The 22,945-nt window shown below is 37.0% G+C and overlaps 1 protein-coding gene across 2 annotated transcripts in view; it reads right to left on the bottom strand.

Moving 5' to 3' along the window:
• Window positions 1–22,945, bottom strand: part of RAB11FIP2 (RAB11 family interacting protein 2) — a 42,671-nt gene that overhangs the window by 5,806 nt on the left and 13,920 nt on the right. For both annotated transcript variants that reach the window (XR_009053814.1, XM_057735699.1), the window contains exon 4: window positions 4,764–4,809. Coding sequence is in view for 1 of the 2 variants with exons in the window: in XM_057735699.1 (XP_057591682.1) it covers window positions 4,764–4,809 (46 nt within the window). In the remaining variant the exon portion in view is untranslated. The remainder of the gene's footprint in view (window positions 1–4,763; window positions 4,810–22,945) is intronic.

Here is a 22,945-nt window from a genome sequence, read left to right as displayed (position 1 = left end):
TCACTGCATTCAACAACTTAAAATGGTTTTCATCACTTTCTTTCCAAACATTTCCATTTAGCTTTAAAGAAAATAAACTAAAACACTGAGGAAATTGGCCTTGTTCTTAAGGACTAATAGTATCTCATCTATTCAGTGGAGGATGGAGAAAAAGAACTGGTGGCGTAGAGAGGTCTTTCGTCCCCCTTTTTTGTCATAGGAATTAAATTTGTACTAATTTTCAGGATCTATTTAAATTTGCTATGCATCTAGGAGCTTTTATCAGCAAAACCAAAGTGTAACTTTTTAATCCCCTCCTCCCCTATGCCCTGTGAGGACTTTGCTGCACCACAGAAACAAGCTAGAGCACAAATATCAATTTGATGCTTGTGTTACCCAAGCACACTCCCTTCCCTAGGATAAAGGCAAAAAAATATTCTGGGCTGAAAACTTCTCCAATCCATAGACTCTCTCAGGTTTTGTAGATAAGACAGAGCTTGCACGAGGCTTTCAAAGATTTTGCCAGGCAGAAATGCGTCATGGGCATCTCAACCAGTGAGCTCTGCTTGTTCACAGGAGGAAGCAAGGTTCAGGGCACAGTGGTCAATAAAGGTGATCAGCAGAGTGTGGCTGGGAAACAAGGTTCAGGACAGGGCATAGAGAGAGAGGCTGAAGTGGTGGGTTCTGAACAGATCCTCAAGGATGTCTAATGCTATCAAAGTGCTATGGGAAAGAGAAAGCTCACTGAAGGTTTCTAAACAGAGGAAAGATGATTAAAGCTAAATTCTAGGGAAATGGCAGCAGTGGGTAAGATCATTTGGAGGGACCGAGATTAGTTACAAAGCTATTTAAATAGTAAAGACAAAAGTCAGTAAGAGCCTCTACTAAATTAACAGAATAGAGAGGATCCTAAAAGAAATTTCAATTCTATAAGACATTAAAAATGACTTACTTCACCATTAGAAACTGGGTACCAATACAACTCTATCAGCTGTATTACCTTTGTCCTCCAAAACATTTCAGAATATTGCTTTATGACAACTGAAGGACAATTCTGGAGAGATGTGTTGGTTTACTTTTTATTCTCTTTCAGATCAACTAATTTTTTGTTAGAATAAGTACACACATATTTACTAGTTTATTTAATTGGTCATTAGTCTAGAGATACAAAAACGCAGATTTTCCTAAACACATCCTTACTGACGTTTATTATACTAAGCAGGTTTCTGTAGAAAAGATAAGACGTACCATAGAGATAAGTATATTTTAAACATTAATTAAAAATAAGCTAAAGTTTCTTACTTTAACCTAAGTAATTCTGCACAAATTGAGACAGAAACCCACCTAGGTCTCACTTTCCTTCTCTGATAAATGAGATGCTCTCTAACTTTAACATTTCCTGGTCTACAAAGGGATTTTTTGGAACTGCATTTTAAAAAAGTAATAATGTCCAACTAATGTGATTTCATTTTTCTAATACAATATTTCCTGAAAAACAGCCGTTCTTGTGAGAACTGCAGGGATTAATGAAATTAAACTAAATGGGATTCATTACCGATTGTTTTACTTTTCTTAATTTAACATAATAATAGCATCAGATTGAGCCTCTCTTAATCAAATTATACATATGTGAACCGATTTCTCCAAACTAATTAACTGATAATATACAGTTAGAAAATCATTTATATTGTTACATTTTACACTATACCAGTACTAAACAGAGAATGTAGTTAAAATAATTTTTTTTAACATTTCTCTACAGACAATGAGGATGAAAGACGTGGAAAAATTCTTAGTTTGACATAAGTAGTTTCAATTAACGCCATGATACAAATCAATCTAAAATTTAGTCTCTCAAAATAATCAATTATTATCCCACAACATTGTTCAACACGTTACAGCCATAATCTAAAATACACAAATCCCTTATTTGGCTTATTTTTCCCCTCACAGCCATCTAATACTTGTGGATAAACAGATTTCTTGGAAATACAATTCTGACCTTTTCAATAAATTTTCCATTTGTCCTTTTATGTGAGAATTTTACCCCAAATTTCTGTACTAAGTTTCTATGCAAAAAACATCTTAGAAACACATGCACTATAAACTATATTCTGGAAAAGAATATAAGATAATTAAAAACAGTTTTATGCTTAGTTCCAGATTTTATCCCATATTTGAAAATCATGTAAACCTTCCAATTTTAGGCATAAGATTCTCAAATTGACTACTATGCTCAATAAATACATTTATCCTTATTTGTTGATCTAACTCCAAATAAAATAAAGATTAATATTAACTAATACATACAGTAGGAAATTAAAATATTTTCTGGCTACAAAAATTATTTTGCTTAAAGAGAAAAACTCTCAGGCAAATATAAAAATGAATTATTTTTTCAAAAGATACTTTTAATACTATTCTTGCAAAAAACTAAAATTGAGAAATGTCCCAACTGGTCAAGACTCAAGTAACCTAACATGGGACTCCTAAGTACTCCACGTTTTCCCTCCAGCACTTCATACAGATGGAACATATGTTTTTAAGATGTCTTCTTATACTGAAATTTAATGTAAAGTTTTCTTTTCTCTTCCCCTCTCATAACCAATCATTTTTCATTCCTACCCAAACTCTGTTAAAAATTTCCATACGCAGATATAAGAAAATAAGGGTTGGGTGAGAGAACAGAATTATTACATTAAGTTTTCTAACTGGAATTTTAAATAACATGTGTGCAAAATACTTTGAGATTTACTAGTGATCTATTTTTACATTACTCATAGTCTAGCCTTTTAAACTAAGAAATGTATATTTTTTACAATATTTAAATTTCAACAAAAGCAAATTATCAAGACTCAAAATAACTGAAGATTTAAAGAAAGGTTGTCCTGGTAACCAAATATTGGTGGGGTACTAAGTGACATCCAAGGCAACTAGAGGAGAGAGAGAGAGATAAGATGAAGGCTTGGCATTCTCTGATCATCTCATTATTGTTCTAATGAGGAACTTTGCTCTGGGAATATCATCTCAGCTACTTTCACATCTTTTGTCCTACTCCCTTCATCTCCCTTTCAGTTCTTAATTAGGCCTTAAAGAGCTCACACTGCCCTTTCAACTGGCTACTGCTCCTGTTTAAACACCGTGCTTTCACAGACAGGTGTTGGCACTAGCACATAAGACATACAAACTTAATTACAAAATACTATGTCCAGAAGGGGGAAAAAATATAACTTGGTGGATGGCTATTATTGGAGAACTTAATGTAAATTACTTCAAACATCTTATAATCTTCAACATAAAACTTGTTCAAATACTTTTTTCAACGATGATCAATATGAGGATGAGCTTTCTCCTCTTAATTGTATCTTGCAGTAAATTAACAACACCTAGTAATCCTTTAACTGTCATTTAGAATAGTTAGTATTCCAGAGAAAAATAATCACACATCAAGGATTCTTTTATCACCTTTAAATCCTTTAACTAAAACAATTTTCACATTTTATTTCTTTAAAGAACTCTAAGGATGCTTTTACAGCAATAAATTACAAGATTTGGGAAAGTACATTTACAAGCACATAGAAATTGTAATTAAGGTTACTTAATAAACAATAGCTGCACATTAAATGATTTTTTGATGTTGCATTTTGTTTGAGATTAAGTAACTGCCTGATAGAATTCATTTTACTATCTGATCAAAGGCTGACTTCATATATTCTGACATTTCTTGCCAGACTGCCATAATATAAAGACTTGAGTATTTATGAAACATCAAAACGTACAAATCATTTACATAAAACAGCAAAAACACAGTACAAAGTCCTCTGCCTCTATAATGTTTTCTACCATTTTAAAGACAAATAACTCCATTTAGAATGGTTTACACAACACCATGGTTTCTTCTAGGCCTATCACATCACAGAAAATTGTGATATGTTATTGCTTTGAAAAATTCTTATTATACATCTGGATCACACACATTAAGGACAGATGGTTCGAACAGCAACCACCAGCCTCTTGGAATAAAGGCTCTATTTCTGTTTCTCAGTGAGAATTTAGTTTTCTACCAGACATGTCCCCATATTTTTGTAAAGTAACTTATTCTCTAGGTTTAATATAGTAGTTAGAATTGACTGAAGATGTACTGAAACTCTGAACAGAGATCAAAAACTGGACTTCAAATAACAATGAAATGAAGTTAAGATATCTGAATAATCTTTGCAAAATATGTGAGTTAATTTAGCTGGTCACTACCAAGCCTGTTAATATGTTTGGTTTTGTTCTGACTTGGAAGGTAAGTGTCCTAAAGGTTCTTTCAAACACACTTTCCTGGTTAAATGCATCTTTTGCCAGAAAGCTTTTCCTATTGTTAAATGTTAACAAGCAGTTTTATTCTTCCTTCAGCCTCAGTTACAACAACAAGATGCTAGTTTTCTCCACATGCTCTTATTTCATAACTATAATGTTGACCTTAACATACAGCTTTCAGATTCATTTTTAAACAGTCTACAAACAAAATCTGTATATTCTAAATTGGCTTCAATTATAACTATAATGTTTATAATGTTTGCTTACACTTCCACAGATCATACATAACTCACACCCTACAGTATATTAAAGTTTGAATTTTGCTTTTTTTCTTTCTCCCCAAATTATCACACTAAGCTATAATCTGTAGGTAACTGAGGGATTCAAGGAGATGGAGGCCCTTTTAGAAATGTGCCCCAGACAGAAAGACAGCTTACCACTTGCTTTCTGGTAATTCTCTAACCCCCTCTGCAACTTACCGGGATTTTCCTGAGGTCTTCATTACTTGTCGGTTTCATATGAAAACTGAACAATAAAAGACAAACACAAATATTAAAAGCATATCACAGTCCATGTGGAAGGAAACATAAAAACAGAACATTTTAACCAACACTGCAATAACAATTTCTAAACTCTTATATTACCTGAGTAAAATTTAATCCAGGATGTAAAAGAAAAAGAACATTTACACAACATTCTAAAGCGTCTATAATTTTAAACTCTGAAGGAAAACCCTTCAGTTATATTAAGACTGAAGAACTGTACCTCTAAATATGTAGTTTCTAAGCATCTTTAAATATAAATGATTTTACCCAGTGAGATATTTTATAAAATTAAATTTTGTAATGTTATTATTTTATATACGCACACTCACCTTAGGCCTTGTGATATAAAACTATGGAGACAGATTTAGGTTGGGAAGACTGTAGAATAAAAGTTGAAGTCATCTCTTAAAACAATTATTTCTATAGGCATTAGAAAAATTAACCTTTAAATATTCTCCTATCAAGAAGAATGAATTCAGAGCTATGTGAACCATTTCTGTCATTAATGGATTTCTAAGTAGCTGGTCTTCAACATTTAAATACCCAAATGGACCAAAACAAAATGGATTTCTTCCATGCAGAGAGGACGAAAACATCACAGCTGAATGCTATAATCATTTTCTTCTTTGAAACATGTCCATTAGGAAGGGGACTACAACCAAAAAGAAGCTAAACTTCAAAGCCATCTGATGAGTAAACATTTCATCGCTGCTATTCAAGTTTAATTTTTACCCGGCACTTAAGAGTATTAGTCATGAGAACCGCTACAAAGCATTACTGTTCAAGGAACTTTTTTATTCCAAAAAAAAAAGACTTAACTGTAAAATATATTTTTTCATTATTTGTGCTTTATCAGCCAAATAACTAGAATCCTATGAAGAAATTCACTTTTAAAACTTTTGACTGTATACACAAAAGGTCTGGACACTGAAAAACATCTACTATTACAAGTATATATCCCCAGCTGTAAATCTACAGGGCATGCGTGCATGTACAACCACCTCGAGAGAATTTCTCACATGTCCAAGGTTTCATTTGTTATGACTAAGAATTGTGGTACCAGCTTCCAGAACCCGTTGCTGATCTTTTCTACCTAGAACTCCTGTGGATAAATTTGGTATTTCAGTAAAGCTGGGTGACATGGTGGGGAAGACTGAAACATGTTTTAAATACCTATGATGCACCATGTACAGGCCAACGTGGCTGACACATTTTCTCACTCCCTGTACCTCACCGTCTTTATGGTGTTCTGTATGGTCCCAGACTAGACTCACTGTACTGGCAAAGCCTCAAAAGCCTGACAAAAGAGTGGCTTAAAGGAAAACAAAAATAAATTCAAAATACATTATCATGTGGTACCCCTAGGCCTCGAGTGCCGGGGCGGGGGGTGGGGAGGGCAGCTGATAACATTCACAGTTCCCATCCTCTCTGATTTTCAGTCTAGAGAGGTCAACATCAGGGACCAGTGGGACTCATCTCTCCTTGCCCCGTTATCTCACAGCCTGTTATTCTCTAATAAGTCAAGAAACGCATTCTGCTGCACCTCTCTCCATCCAACTGTGATATTCTCGAGGAGAAACTGATTTACATTCAGTGTGACAGCACACCAGTTACAGGCAGAGAAATGGTTGAGGGCCCTGGAATCAGGTGGTGTGAACTCCAATCCTGGTTCTGCCCTCTACTTACTTACCTTTGAGTGTGTGTGGGTTCCCTTGTCTATAAAATGGGGATGGTAACAGGATCTACCATGTAAGACTGCTGGGAAGATTAAATGAGTTGACCACATGTAAAACACTCAGCACAGTGGTTAGCAGACAAAACATGTTCAGTAAATTATTTTATTTAATAAACATCTGCATAGCACTTTGTGCCAGATACTGTGCTAATGAGCACTTTACTAAAATTAATTCATTTAATCTTCATAACTCTTAAGGCAGCTACGACCTTCATTTTCAAAAGAAGGAAATGAATCACAGAGAGGTTAGGTTAGGTTGCATGAGGTTGTCCAGTGGGTGAGCAGTGGAGATTGACACAGTCCTAGCCCAGCTTTCCGCTCATAGATCTACCCGGTGAGCACAGGCCGCACTGCTGAAGCCCTAAATACACAGGATACGTGGATTAATCTGATATTTTGAGTAAGCACACGGGAGAGGTGCCCTCGTAGGGGGACAGTACTCCTGAGAGTTAAAATCTTGACACCCAGAGGAAGGAAACGGTCTATTGCAGCAATCAGTCAGGGAAGGTCTAAGTCAAGGAAAAAGCAGGACTTAAAGTTACATGAAGGATGGGCCTGGCAGGCCAGAGAAAGAGGACTCTGAAGACACATGCTGTCTGGGGCTGCCGGCCAGTGGTGCCACTGCGGGACCCCAAGGAGACTGGCACACAGGCAGCAGGGTGGGAAGGAGCCCTTGAAGGGTTGTCATGTCATCTAAGACAACGCTCTCAGAACGGATCCATAGAGCAACAGACCATTTCTGACAAATTTAATCTTTCATAAGTGTTATTTTGATGTTTCATATCTACTCCATCATATCCTTGAAGAATAAACAATACTATGACTGTATAAATTTCATTATATGTCTCAGGAAGAAATCATTGAACTAAGAAATAGAAATGCTGCTATTATACTTATTGTAATAAGAGTTCTGAAGGAACAGACATTTAGGACAAAAATTTTATCAAAATCACAAACCTAACCATATGTACTATCTGATAGCTTTAGCCTATGCGACTGAAGTGAAACTCAGTGACAACCTGCAAAGTGTCTGCGAATTCTCAAGAATGCTCACAACGTAAGGGGAGAGAGGTGTGGAGCGCAGGGAGGCAGGCTCTTCGCCACTGTACCTGAGTGTAACCTGAGTGCGCTCACACTCTTCTGCAGCCCAGAGCAGAGATCTGAGGCCAGGGCTCTGGTACCCGCCATTGTCTGAAATCTAAAGACAGAACCCCTCCCCTGTGGTCGGCTTTATATTCACAAACTGACGTGTCAAACACATGACCAACTCAGTCATTCACAGCTGCCTTTTTTGATCCGTCCTTAAGGGGGAAAAAAGAGTTAACTGAACTGGACTGAATTAGCGTGGGGAAAAATAAAATGTCTCTATGTATTGAAGTGTGGCACCAATTTGTAGTATCTTTCTCTTTGGACTGATGTCCTCATGTCAGACAAGATACTGAATAATATAGTCTGACTGCTCAACTGAGTTGTTGACAGGTTAAGGAAAATGGTTTTTAATCAGATATAAAAATAAACTCAGACGTGCTCACACTGAAAAAGTCTACACAAATTTAAACTTCAGCATTCAAAACAATTAATTTTCTAAATCAGAACTGAAAGAGTTTGGTGGCGGCAGAGTATTTTAAAGTAACCTTTGGGCTGATAAAACATTTTTAAATTCATATTTTTAAAAATATTTTAAACTAACAAAATGCTTTACCTTAACATCCTGAAGTTTTTAGGTTTAATAAAAGCTTGTTTTCTCCCTTGTGATATTTCCAAATTTTAAAGAATTTTTCCCAGGAAACTTTAAATTTTAAAATTAACAGTACTCAAATATATCTCAAGGAATCATTAGTATCTCTTCTAATAACATCACATTAATTTACTTTCAAGTTAGGATAAATACTGAGAAAATAAATTGGTGAAACCTGAAACTGTCCTTCAGTTTCTGCTATGGACTAGTCATCCACAGATAAGCCAGAAGAGCAAATCAACGTTTATAATAAAGTGATAAAACTGACCACTGTAGAAATTACTAAGGCATTTGGCAGTGAAAAGAGTTTCTTTCTTTGTTCTTCCTTTTCTCTTTTTAAAAATCTTTTTGCTCTCCTTTGGAGCAAGAATACCTAAGAAGGGGAAGAGACTATTAACAGCGATAAAGTCTGTCAAGACCAAAAAAAAAAAAAGCCCACAGAAGAACAAAGATCTATTAAAACTGATTAACTAGCTGCCTTGTCAATGCAAGACAATGCAAACTGTGTAAATTCCTGGCTCTAGGATCCTAAATCTTTCAAGGAGAAGTCACGTAACAACACTTGAAGCTCTTTCGAAGGCATTTAAAAACAAGTATTACATCTTCCATGATACTTCTTTCCAAGCCCTGTTATTGCTAGAATTATAAAGCTAAGTCCATTTTGGCCTACAACTTGACTCATTTTGTATTTAATAAGTGAAGTCAAGTTATTTGCAAAATTCAGGAGGTGTCCTGCTTGTCTGGGACGGGGGCAAAGAGAGGAAGGGGGCAGAGGAGTAGCTTTCTTAAACACCATTCAATTTCTTATGGTGTACAGGAAATAAGTATAACTTTATCGCAGAAGAACTTCTGACATTAATTCTTTTCAAAGGAAACTATCCTACTGATCTTGTTTGGCTGAGAGAGTGGGCTCTGGAGACCTGGAGCTTCACTCTGGTGACAAATGTAGTTGGGGGGGGGGGGGGAAGGGTATAAACTGAGAACTATGCCATGATACAAAACCTTTAATGAGTCTGAAAAGAGGAAAAAAAAATACGCCATTTACAGCGAAGCAAGGGCAAGTCATGACACCTGCCTAGCAACAACTGCTATTACTGGACTTTAACCATGGTACCAAGCACCTTTGTTAGCACTTTACATGTTAACCCCCTTAATCCTTGAACAATCCTATGAAGTGAACTGAAGAGGAGGAAACAGGCAGAGTAAAGTTCAGAAGCTTGCTCAAAATTACACAGTTACTAAGGGGCAGAGTCAGGGTTCAAAGCAAAGCAGCCAAAGACCACCAGCCAAGCTCTTCAGCCATAAACTGCACCTCTTCCACATGGAGCTTCTAAAGTCCTCAGTCCTACACGGAGCTCAGAGATGGCTGGTTTCAAGGAGGCCAACACAATTTCCTGAGGATTCTTCCAATCAGGATGACTATGAAAAGTGCAAGACTCAGACAATCTTAGATTAGAACAAAGGCTGAAAAGCAACAGGTATGGAATTTTTTTTGTTTGCCCCTCCTGCTCCATTCTGCCCCTCCCTGCACCCCAGAAGGCTGATCTCTGGAAAGTGCATCGCCTGGGTCCCCTGGCCCACTGGCTTCCAGTTGTGCTCTGTCACTGGGAGGCACCTGCAAGAGACTGGAGGACAGAAAGAAGAGGAAACACGGTATTTATTCCGGCCCCATCCTACCACCTCCTCCGTCCCCCTGCTGCACTGCAGCTTTACCAGCAGCTTCTGTACAGACAGCCACAGCTGTTCCTTCACACCTAAGCATGGCAGGCCCTTCCAGACACCACAGATCCCCAGTGCTATACTAGCCCTTCCTCGGTGTCCTAACCCTAGACACCCCTCTATAAATGATCCCTTCACTAAACTTTCTTCAATGACTCATTTTGAGTGTGTCAACTCTTTCCTGCTAGGACTTTAACTGATATAAGAACATCCAATAAATGCCATAAACTATTCACTTCATAATTTAAAACAGGAGAGAAAGAAAGGAAGCCAAAGAAAAACTGCAAGTTTGAAATGGTGTAACTGAAGTGGCTGGGATTTGAATAGTATCACTGTACATTTATATACTGCCGTACAATCTATAACACATTTTCACAAACGGAATTGCTCTAAACACGTTTCCGAAGGAACAGTAATCAGTAAGGTGGAATACGGTCGGTCACTCACAATAAGATCCCACGGAGTCGAAATTCCATCTGATCCATCTCCCCTTCGGAGTCCCCACTCCCTCACTCCCATGGGACCTGCTTCGTGGACCCCCACTATGATCCCAATTGTTTCCTAATCTGTTTGTATTTACCCACCCGCCTCACCAGAGTGTATTTATAGTCCATTAGCCCTCAGATGTTCCGCCAATCTCTCATCCCTCCCAGGTCCCTCCCAAGACTCCTGCTGTCTTTGTCACTTTACTGACTCACATTTTATAACCTGAAACACCTCCCCCACCACCAATAGTCACTGCGCTTTTATGAAGGGTGCCACAAACTATTTTTACTTAAGGCAACAGCCTCCTTCTCTTTAACCTCTGAGCTCCCTTTGATGACTGTTCTCTCTTTCTGAGACCCTCCCCTCTGTGATATGTGGTGGCCTAAATTTTCTCTTATGTTTCTGATTACCTGTCACCTTCCTCGTTTCACCTTAGGTGGGAAACACTAGCTATTTCTTAATGTTCTGTTTTCGAATCCCTTTTTCCACTCTACCTTGGTATTTCATGCCCTCTGATGACGTCAACTGCCACCACTATATGGACTGATGATTGTTAAATCTTTAATCTTCAACCACAACCACTTTATCCTTGCAATACCACTTTTACAAATGTCTGTTTAAAGTCTCAGATGGAATATCTTACCTGCCCCTCAAAGTTCTCCCAAGCCAATCATCCTCTTGACTTTTCTATCAGTTCTGATCTTCCTCCTCCTGGTACAACCAGTCTCCTGGTCACCAAAGGTGAAGCCTCAGAGGCACCCCTGACTCCAGCCTCCAGCTTGTATGCCTCATCAGTGAGCTGCCAGATTCTCCCCATTCAGCTTCTGGACACGCATCTCTCACGGTTTCCTCACTACTCAATTTCACAGTTACTTTTCTGCTCACAAGACCACCTAGATTATAACAGCCTGGACCACTGTAACTGCCTCCTCTCAGTCTCCGCCTCTGTCCCATCCAGCCTATGCAAAAAAGGGCTGGATAGGACATTCTAAAGCTCAAGTCTGACCTCATTATTCTGCTGTCAAAAAACTTTTGGCCTCCAACTTCCTCCGGGACAATAACAAAATTTCTTAGCCTGGCTTTCAAAGCCTATTGGGCTTGATAACATTTATTTTCCAAATTTACTGCCCACCACCCAGTACCCAGGTACAACCTATTAAATTGCTCTAAATTTCACATTTTATTTTTAATCAAGAAACAGAAATTTCACCACCTATTTCAAAGAATTAGGATTAAAAGAGAGTTTAAATGGAACATTTTGTATGACGAAATGCTATTCCAATGTAAGACATATGAACCTATATATATATAAAAATATATATAAAAATTAACTCAAAATTGATCACAGACCCAAATATAAAGTACAAAACTATAAAACTCCTAGAAGATAACACAGAGAAAATGTAGATGATCTTGGGTATGGCAATAATTTTTTAAATACAACACCAAAGGCATGATCCACGAAACAAAGAATTTATAAGCTGGCCTTCATTAAAATTAAAAATGTCTGCTGTGTGAAAAACACAGTTAAATAGAATGAAAAGACAAGCCACAGACTGGGAGAAGATCTATGAAAAAGACATATCTGGTAAAGGACTGTTATCCAAAATATACAAAGAACTCTTAAAAGTCAACAATAAGGGGCTTCCTAGGTGGCCCAGTGGTTAAGAATCCACCTGCCAATGCAGGGGACATGGGTTGGATCCCTGCTCCAGGAAGATCCCACATGCCACGGAGCAACTAAGCCCGTGCACCACAACTATTGAGCCTGCGCTTTAGAGCCCGTGAGCCACAACTACTGAGCCCATGTGCTGCAACTACTGAAGCCCATGTGCCTAGAGCCCGTGCTCCGCAACAAGAGAAGCCACGGCAATGAGGAGCCCGCGCACCACAACGAAGATAGCCCCCACTCACCGCAACTAAAAGAAAGCCCATGCACAGCAAAAAAGACCCAACAGAGCCAATAAAATAAATAAATAAATAAATAAATAAATAAATAAATATTTATATAAAAAAGTCAAGAATAAGAAAACAAACAATCCAATTTAAAAATGGGTCAAAGATCCCCATAGATACCTCATCAAAGAAGATATACAGATGGCAACAGGCATAAAAAGATGTTCCACATCACATGTTATCAAGGAAAAGCAAATTAAAACAATGAGATACCACCGTACAGCTACTGGAATGGCCAAAATTCGCAACACTGACACCACCTAATGCTGACGAAGATATGGAGCAACAGGAACTTTTACCATAGGATCCAGCCATTGGGCTCCATGGTATTTATCCAAAGGAGCTGAAATTTATGTCCACACAAAAACCTGCACACAAATGTTGATAGAAGCTTTATTCATAACTGCCAAAACTTGGAAGCGCCCAAGATGTCCTTCAGTAGGTAAATGGATAAACTAGTACATCCAGACAATGGAATATTATCTGGTGCTTAAAAAAAAGAATGAACTCTCAAGCCATGAAAAGACAGGGAGAAATCTTAAATGCATACTACTAAGTGAAAGAAGCCAATCTGAAAAGGCTACAGACTGTATGATTCCAACTATGTGACATTCTGGAAAAGGTAAAAACTATGGAGACAGTAAAAAGATCAGCAGTTTCCAAGGGTTTGGGGGAGGGGCCAGTCAATAGGCAGAGCACAAAAGATTTTTAGGGCAGTAGAAATACTCTGTATGATACTATAAAGATGAACCCTTATCATTATATCGATACATTTGTCAAAAGCCAAAGAATATACCACACCAAGAGTGAACCCTAATGTAAACTATGGACTACGTATAGTTATGATGTGTCAACACAGGTCCATCAATTTGAGCAAATGTACCACTTTAGTGGGGAATGCTGATAATGGTAGAGACTATGTTTGTGTGCAGGTAAGATGTATATGGGAAATGTCTGTACCTTCTGCTCAATTCTGCTGTGATTTTGAACTGCTCTAAAAATAAATGTTTTTTAAAGTTTGCATTTGGGGTATCTATCCTAATCCCTGGACTCCCCACCCCTTTCTACTAGAAACTGCTTAACGGAGGGAATGATATCTCAATCTTTTCAGTCCTAACATCAGTACACAGCACCTAGGGTATGGCAGATGCTTAACAAATATATGCTGAATAAATTAACAGCCAGTGCTTAATAAAAATTGGGCTAATAATTGACTGAGTAAATCAATGGTCAACACAGGTTTCGACAAGGCATTAAGTCCCCAAAGAGCAGAGGATATTATTTTTCTGAATAACAAAGATCGCTTCTATCTAGATCTGATGGCATATTAATGGAATATTTTTTTAAGATAGAAAGAATTACTCTGATACTTAAAACTGCCAATATGAAGTGAAGTAAGTTTCAAATTGGTAACTTCTAATAAAATCCATTCAGCCAGCCAGTTTATCCACTTTAGCAACCAGGTCTACCAGTTTAGGTATTTGACCACAATACTGATCAAACTGAAATTTTTCTGGTAAATGCTGAAAACATTTATTCCAAAGAGGTTCAATCTCAAAGGAGTTTAAAGAAATGTTCTTAATGATTCCTTTTATAAAAGCCCTAAAAAATTGAAGTGTCCAAAGAGAGACTCCACTAGTAAACTCAATCTTTAGCACATTTCAATTATGTCTATTACACATGCAAATCGGGCTTAAGAGCCACAGTGCAACTCAATATTGCTTTTTTCCTTTCTTTTCTTGGGGGTGGGGGAGGGGGAGTGAGTACCAAATCAAGTTAATGCTATTAGAGATTAAAATACTCCATTATCTCTCCTGGGACTGGCCAGGCACACTACTACCTGGATGGCAAAACAGAACCTAATACATAAACGTCTATGGGGATTAACAGTAATTTACTTACTATTATTCTCACAGGATACCTTTTATGAGATCTCGTAGGCCAGACAATTAGGAAATTGCGGTCAGTGACACCAAAGATCATGGACAGCACATTCAGACCTAGCTGCTTTTCTATCATGAAATGGTAATGACTATGTGGTTGAAGAAGTCCTAAAACTTGAGGATTGAAAGATATCCATGATTTTACAGCATGTTTCATCAAGAATATCATGCTCAATCAAGGTGTACTTGCTATTTTCTCCTGATGAAGAAAAGAAATGATTATTTAAAATACAGTCACACAATTCACAAATTTCCAAACATAAGCTCTATGAATTCCAAAAATTCTCCATTTCTTTAAAACTAAGCTCCTCAAAACTTTGTTCTCTTTAGTACCCCAATACATGAGAATAACAACAAGCATAAAATTGCCTTCCCATCTCAAATTTAACTTAGAAATTCAGGTCAATTTTTACATTTTACTCCCTATCAAATCATGTTTCTCTTAAGATACAAAGAATCTTTTCTCCTTAAATCTTTAGGAACCTTGTCACTCTGGGAAGCTGTGTTGTGATTATCCTGCTGCTCTGAGCAGACCCTGGTCCACTGTCTGCCATATATCCACTAGAGTCCATTTGAGGGTGCGGGGTAATGGAAGCAAGTTCTGTCTACTTTGGAAGTCAAACAGTAAAACTGGACAGAAGTGATGAGAACAAGGCACCAGGGCCCTTGACAGGGCCAGAGCCAGCACAGGTTCTGTCTGCGATCAAGGCCAACCCAGCATCCTTGATCAGCCTTTTCCCTGTGAGGAGAGGTTGAGGACAACCTGGGCAGAGGTAACTCTTCCATGAAGCTGGGGGCAAAGCAAGTTGGCCCACAACACCCTTGGTCAAAAGTACCACAAGCTGGCTCTGTACCCAGGACAAAGCCAAGTTCTGGAAAAGAAGTCCTAGTGCCCTCTGGGCACAAGGAAGGCCTCCAACGTTCAAGAACACCCTGCAATGAGGCCCGGGTCCAGAAAGCACCTGCTTACCTAACCTGTCATCTCTGCAGAGCCTTCAAGGAGAGGCACCCAACACAATCTGGCTTCCCCTCCACTGGGTGACACAAACCCCAAACTCCTGTGTATCCTCCTTGGAGCAGAGCTGCTGGGGTGACTGGGGGATTTCTGACCACGCTACACCCTAGACTGAAAAGCCCAGCCTTAAAACATTCTTGGCAAGTAAGAGCTGGTTTCGCAGGGCTACGAAAGTATAAAATTTTGCTAGAAAAGAATTTATTGTTTTGCGTAAAGATACACTCTCCAGCCCCCTCCCCAAAATAGTTAAGTGTGATTATTATATTGGAAACTGTACATTATACTATCTCTCTCAGCCAGTTCTTTCTGACTGGTACTTCATTAAAAACAAACAAGCAAACAAACTACTCAAGAACATTTAAAAGACAGGTACCCAATGATTTAAAGCGTGTTCCTTGCAATATTTGCAAATTTCTGGTGCCATAATAATTTCCCTACTGTCTTGTTCCTATAAGCTATATAATTAAAATTACTTTTCACTGCAAAAAGTTTTTGTTCTGAATCTAAAATCACACTTAAAAGTGGAGTCGCACTGGGGTCTCTCTTTGATTTCACGTGTGTCCCTTCCCATTCAGGTCCATTACCATACGTGCAATAGCAATGGCACTGTTCTCTGGGTTTTCCTAAAATTGTATTCCAATCACAACATTCATATGCTGAAAAATCTTTACACTTATAGAATGTGGTCCAAGTTCTTCATTCCAGTATGCTAAGTTCCTAGTAATGAGGTCCCATTTCCATTACCACCTCCAATCTTAAGAGTTTTAGGTGACCTGGGTCTCTGAGAGCCACTTACTACACTCATGTTTATCTCACTGCCTATTCTCATTTTAATTGTCACTCACGAAAGCCCTTTCCTATCCCTTTTCAAAGATCCATCCTTTGAAACTTTACCTTTTCCGTGATGCCTAGACTGCCTAACCTTACCCATTTAATCTCCTGTAATTTTTATCTCCACCAGCACTTACTAACTGCATCACCAATCAGGACAATTAATCACATACTTTGTATCTACTTGCCTATGATCTTAAAGACAGAGAGGCTGCCTTATGCAGCCATGTTTCACAATATTAAGGGAATTCTCATATGAGAAAAAAAAGGCCACGTCCATTCTTTTTTACCAAGTTCCAAAAAAACATATATTTCAGAATGTCACTTTAATACATACTACCTAGTAATCTAAAGACAGAACACAAGGAGATGATATTATACGACCCTTCTCATAAGTACACAAGATGACAATCCAAAAACATCTTACATTCAAATTTTAATTATATGTTTTTTTCTAAGTGAGGAATTTTTTTTTAAAAACCAGAATGACAAAACATTAAAAATATAATTAATGTTATTTCAGGCATACTTAAGAATGCTGAGTTCGGAGACTACTCGAGTAGAATCTTATACTCTTGGTGAAAAACAAAGACAAAAGAGGGCACTTTCACTGACAAAGAAATGAAAGAGCCAACTTCTAAACCTTGGTTAGAAGGGATGCACTGTTACCTGTGTGAATTTCCTAAGGCAGGGACCCTTTTCCCAAAGGGGACTCTGAAATGTCGTGAGCTTTTAGTAAGCAGCATTTATCCGTCTTACGATGATAGTTTTGAACGATTTAATTTGAACTCAGTCATGTGAGTTTAGGAAAAACTCGTCATGCTTTAAGGTAAAGGCACAGCTTAGATATTTACCCTGCACTGCCCTTCTTAGTGCTATGCAATAATTTCTGAACACAGGATTTTATAGCAATACTGATTGTAATACTTTTGCCTTGAAAGTCATAAAATAAATTTTCTACTTAATACAGGGAATACTTTTACTTAATTTCAACGTGGTGTAGTTTATTTCATCAAAGATTATTACAGAAAATACATCTTGAAAAAAACTTTTATCAAATTTATTGTTTTCTACCAAATGTATATCCTTTATCAGTCAGTGAAAAACGAGTTCATAAGTTCTTTTATTGATGATTTTTAAAGTTGAGAATATATTTTTACTTGTAAGTAATTTCATTTAACTTATTTAAAGCAATTGTTGCAGATTCTGTAGGTGCTTTGTAATAAGATCATAGCAGGAGCTACCATTTACAGCTTCACCATGTGGCAAACCTACCTGCAGTACTTTATGTGCCTTACATCATTTAATCTCTTCCACAACACAAGGTTGTTATCCCATCTTACAATGAGGCCTAGAAAGGCTAAGTAAGGTCATACAGCTATTCAACAGACTCAAACCCAGACCTGAATCCTAAACCTGAATTCTTAAACCCATCCTATACTTGCTTTAGGATATTCTACTATTACTATATTTATACTTTCATGTAACACTGAAAAATCCTCAGGTAGAAGTAGTTAATCAAATATATCTTCCAAATCAAATATTAAATTTAATCTAATATTTTGTTCAGTATGATTTCCATTCTTAATTTATTTGGGTCATTTAATTTCTTTGAAAGTGAAAAAATCTACATGAAACAATATAGTGTACACTTCAAGTAAACAAAATATATCATTAACCTGAACACCCCCATTCCCACACCAGACTCCATAACAAAGAGGTTGTTATACTTAATGCAGAGCTGCTGCAGGGCACTCACTAATTGGCTTCTGGTAGCCTAAAGTAGCAAACATACTTCCTCAGGAACCTACCAGGCAGGGAATGACAAGGCACAGACTATAGCTCCAACTAAAAAAGCAATGGTAAAATTACTAAGTAGTTAGTAGAAAACTAATAATATAATAGTACATAGCCACTATTTATAACACATTCCTTCAAGATGCATCTCAATTTAAAAATAAGCTTTCTTGCTATTTACTAAAACAGCTGTCTATCTACTTGTTCCCCAACGTAAAACATCATGTTCAATGGTCCAGAACAAAAGTTCAAATGCCTCTTCCTTGAAGAAGCATTTCCTAGTTTCTAGCAAGCTGTTCCTCTCACTTCCCACAGCAAACCGTGTCCAATACAGTTCACTCTGCCTGGACTACGGTCACTGCTTACACATCCCTCTCCCTTGCTTACTAAGGACGCTGCTAGTGACCTATGAATCTTCTCTTCAACCTATGCACCCCTAGGCCTACTAGAGTTTTACAAACATGTTTAAGTAATTTTAAAAATTGGCAATTTGAATTAAGTTTTATTCTTGACAAGCTGATTCATGTAATTGCTATTTAAGTGATATTAGCACTTTGGTCAGATATCTAAGCTTAAAATAAATATATAAAATACATAAAACATTTTTATTTGACATATAATATATTCAAATAGTTATAATATGGTATTGTAATATTTATATTAATTCTTACACATTTACATTATAGTTATGTCATATAATAATACTGAATTATATTTACTGCATCAAATCAAAGAGCAATAATTTATCTTTATAAGTTCAAGGAGAAAAATGTCAAATGTCTGGATCCTAATATTCTTAGAAACTAGTTAAATGCATATAAGGAAGATCATTTCAAAATCAAATTAACTTTTAATTTCTATCACCAGCAGCTATTTAAAACACCCTGGCCACAGGTAACACTACCACCATATATTAAATATATAGAAACAGTACCTGTATTTCAAAAATTAACACTTCACTGTTATGGAAAAAGGTAACCACAAGGGATATGGTCACAGTAGTCCAAAAGGAAATGCTCTAAACATAGAAGCAGAAGGCCTAGAAAAGTGGTGTACACAGAAGTAAGGGAAAAGCATAAAAGAAATAGAAGTTATTCTCTTAGTTAGAAACTAACAAAAGGGGTCCAAAGGGGGCAAGGTTTGGTAAAGCCAAAAACCACTGGAGAGGAATACATGTAGTAATTACAGTGTTAAGGTGAACACATTTTAAATGCATTAAGTCCATAAGCAGTTACAGAAATTTGCATCCTTGTGTTCAAAGAAGCCAAAGTATTTTCCAACTTTCAAAAACAACTCTCAAGAACTGTTACTATGTTGATACAAGCTTGCTTGTCTTGAATAACCCAAAACACATAATTCCTATTCTCTAAAAACAAAATTCTAAAATAAACAAGATAGCACCTCATTAAAAACACAAAAAATGCAAACCTCTCCATCAAGACTGAAACGCCAAGTTTGATTCAAAGACTACAGACCTCACACTGCTGTAATACACGTCTTACAGTGCTGTGATTCATCAAATTGAAGACACTGATTGAAGACATATCACTGGAATAATTTCCTTATTTTTTCTTCTTTAGTAGTCCCCCACCATCCCGCCCCTCCATACACACAAAAGCAGAATGGTTAAATCCCATCTATATTAGCCCAGAAATGTATCTCAGAGATGGTCCCTTCTTTCCCATCCTCACTGCCAAGTGACCTCCATCAACTCTCACCTCAACAATCATAGTAACTTTCTAACTTGTTCTCTTGCCCGGAGGCCTCCTCCCTGTTCTCACTCCTGGCCCCAGCAGACCCCCCATGCTATGGGGCTATCTAAGATATTACTTTGATCATATTGTAAGATTTTTAACCCAACTTAAAAATTTTTAACCCAAATTAAAAGTCTTTCATAGTACCTCAATGCCTATACAATGTCCAGGCCTTAGCATGGAATTCAGACCTAATATTTACATGCCTGTTTTTATGAGCTCTAAGAGTAGGACTGATGTCTTAATCACCTCTGCTGTCCTTGTATACAGCAAGTATTGCTCTTACTAAAATACTGCTATTCATCCAAAAATAATGAAAATGAAAATATCATTTGATTATCAGATCTGAAATCAGGAAAAAGTCACCTTGATGGCCTAAAGCAGCCACGCTGAGGAAGCAATGAAATGCATGAGGAGAACTGCAGGGCTTTCTTGCGTTCTTAATCTTCTGAGTGTAATGTGTTTATAATCAAGGCTTGCTAACTGGGAGTCTTCTGAACCAGGACTCGATTCATACCCCAACAATTTCAAATTCACACAGGAAATAATTAAGCCAAATACCTGAAATTGGGACTATCTCGTCTCAGACTTCAAGGTACCATAAGAGCATGACTGGAGGGACCCTTGCATATTATGTATTGATAAAAACCAGACTGATGAAGGACAGTCTTCTCTCTGGCCTAGATCCTGACAGTTTTAAACTGGACAAGGAAACTAGACTGCCAGTTTGGAATAGGCAATTTTAGCCAACAGGCCACAGGTGAAAACTAAACGGAATAAAAGCCTAAATTTAGAATCACATAATTTATGCCTTTCCAATGGTATTCTCAAAATATACATGTTCATTAATGGCGATTAATGAAGATTATTAATCTACATGTAACAAGCTTCCCTGCTTGTTGATTTTACAAAGAAATAATCATCTCAAATACTATCTGAAAGCAAAAAATTTACATATTGATTTACAAAAATTAGTGCACTGAGGTCACTGGAATATAATCTTAATACTTTCCTGTCAGAAACTTCAAGAAGACTTACATACTACATCTTGTATTTGATCATATCATAACAACCTGTTCTCTTTAACTATTGGACTCGCTATGTGTTATCCTGTGTCCAGTGCCTAAGAGCTCGTTAATTACCTAAACTATATCTCCATAGGTCTTGTTAATTACCCGTCTCCTGTCTCAGAGGACCTTGTTAATAACTTGTACAGTCTCTCTAAAGAGGTCCTAACAACACATTAAAATTAAAGATGCTTTTCTTTTAGCACCTGTCAAGTGCTGTAAATTGAGAAATTTTCACATCAGTTTATTAGCCTACGGTAGTTTTTGTGGATTTTCTTGGCTTGTTTCCTTCTCTCACAGATTCTCTGTGTATCTCAATCCCTCAGCTCAAAATAACAATGATAATAACTTAGCAAAGTTTGTCTTTTTTTGTTAGAGCTTTTTTTGTTTTCAATTTTGAAGTCTATAAATATCAATTTGCATTAGTAAGTTAGCAAAAGGATGGCATGGTTGGTATCTGCAAATTAACCCATTGGGAGATGTACCAATTAATGAGAGCTATTATAATGAGTATTAGGATGACAAAGGGTAAAAAAGTTTCAAGTAGTATCTGGGGAGTTAAGCATAAAAGTTCTAGTTAGTGGTACAGGAACTAATCACCTTGCATATTTTATGTTCCCAGTCACTGTTTCATTAGATACATTCTGTAAATCCCTGGGCACTAATGGATTAACGGCTCCAAAAAGCACCTCTAAAGTTCTTGTTTTCTGTCTCATAAATGAAGCTACAAATTTTCAGCTGTGTAAAAGATTTACAGGCTGCCATGAATAACAAGCAGATAATCTTTAATATTAGGCAAATATGAACAAAAAATAAATACTGCTATTAAAATTAACCTTATGCGGGATAAGGTTTAGTAAGTCAAAGACTGAGCTTTAAACTTACACAGGAAAAAAAAGTCCATGGGTCTTTTCTTTAGGATCATTTGTTTACTTTAACTTTTTAAAATAAAAATATAAGTCTACAGTAAACAGTCTATCTTCTTAATGGACATATTATACAACTTCATAATAATGGTTACATGCTTAAAAGCCTATGGTGATTTTTGTTTTGTGAAAATTAGAAACATTTAAATACACATTCTAGGTAACTAATTTTCTTGCAGGTGCTAAGAAAGGTATGTTACAATCATCACAGGAACTGACTAACACAAGCAGGGAGCGAGGAAGGGAAAAGAGAAGTAGGTTAACCTGATCCCAAAAGTAAAAGGCATACTACCATGCAAAATGATAAAATATCCGTGATAAACATGAGGTCTTGAACTCAGACACTATTTACATACTAGCCTAAAAAAACTCTTTTGCCTAAGTTCAGATCTAAGAAGTAGACAGGTTCTTCTACAGCAAATACTACAAAGGGAATAAGTACATGCTCTAATAAAATCAACGATACTAGGAATATTATCATACAACCTACCATTAAGTTATCACAGCACAGCTAAGAGTTTGCTCCATGGTACTCACAACTGCAATGAGGCAGAAAATAATGAAGGGAAAGCGCGTTCTTTGTGCAGGTCATAAATAGAAGGATGTTCCCAAAACAAAATTCTCTGGTAAAAATATCTCCCATAAGGTCTTGTTCTCTGATGAGCTGCCTCTAACACCAAACAACATTAGCTCATCCTACAGAGTATGCTTATATTACTGACTATATTTTTAAAATTTCAGAATAAGACATATACCACAAATTTTCCCCTTATATTAATGAATTCCCTTAACCAGTTCTTCCGTCCTTAACTGGAATCTCAGAAGAATATACATCACGAATGGAGTTTCTCTTCAGTCTATTAGAGGTAGCTTACAAACACAAGCATATTTTTCAAATGTTGTTCATCAGTACTGACGCCTCGGCGTTACCTGCATCCTGAAAAACAATCCATCCACAGATGCCATAAATATTTACCAGTCAGACATTTCTACCTGGTCTTCAATGCCTACTATAATTTAGATGTTTCTTAGCCATTCAACCAAATCCATACTCCTCTCTATACCCCTGTTTAAGTCAAGCTGATCTCCTTACTGATCCCTCTACTTAGTTAGGGCCCTGTAGACAAAGCTAATACGACTAAACTGTCT

Source organism: Hippopotamus amphibius, chromosome 5 (assembly GCF_030028045.1).
Source record: "Hippopotamus amphibius kiboko isolate mHipAmp2 chromosome 5, mHipAmp2.hap2, whole genome shotgun sequence".
Classification (NCBI taxonomy): Eukaryota; Metazoa; Chordata; class Mammalia; order Artiodactyla; family Hippopotamidae; genus Hippopotamus; species Hippopotamus amphibius.
This window is presented reverse-complemented; position numbering and strand designations above follow the sequence as displayed.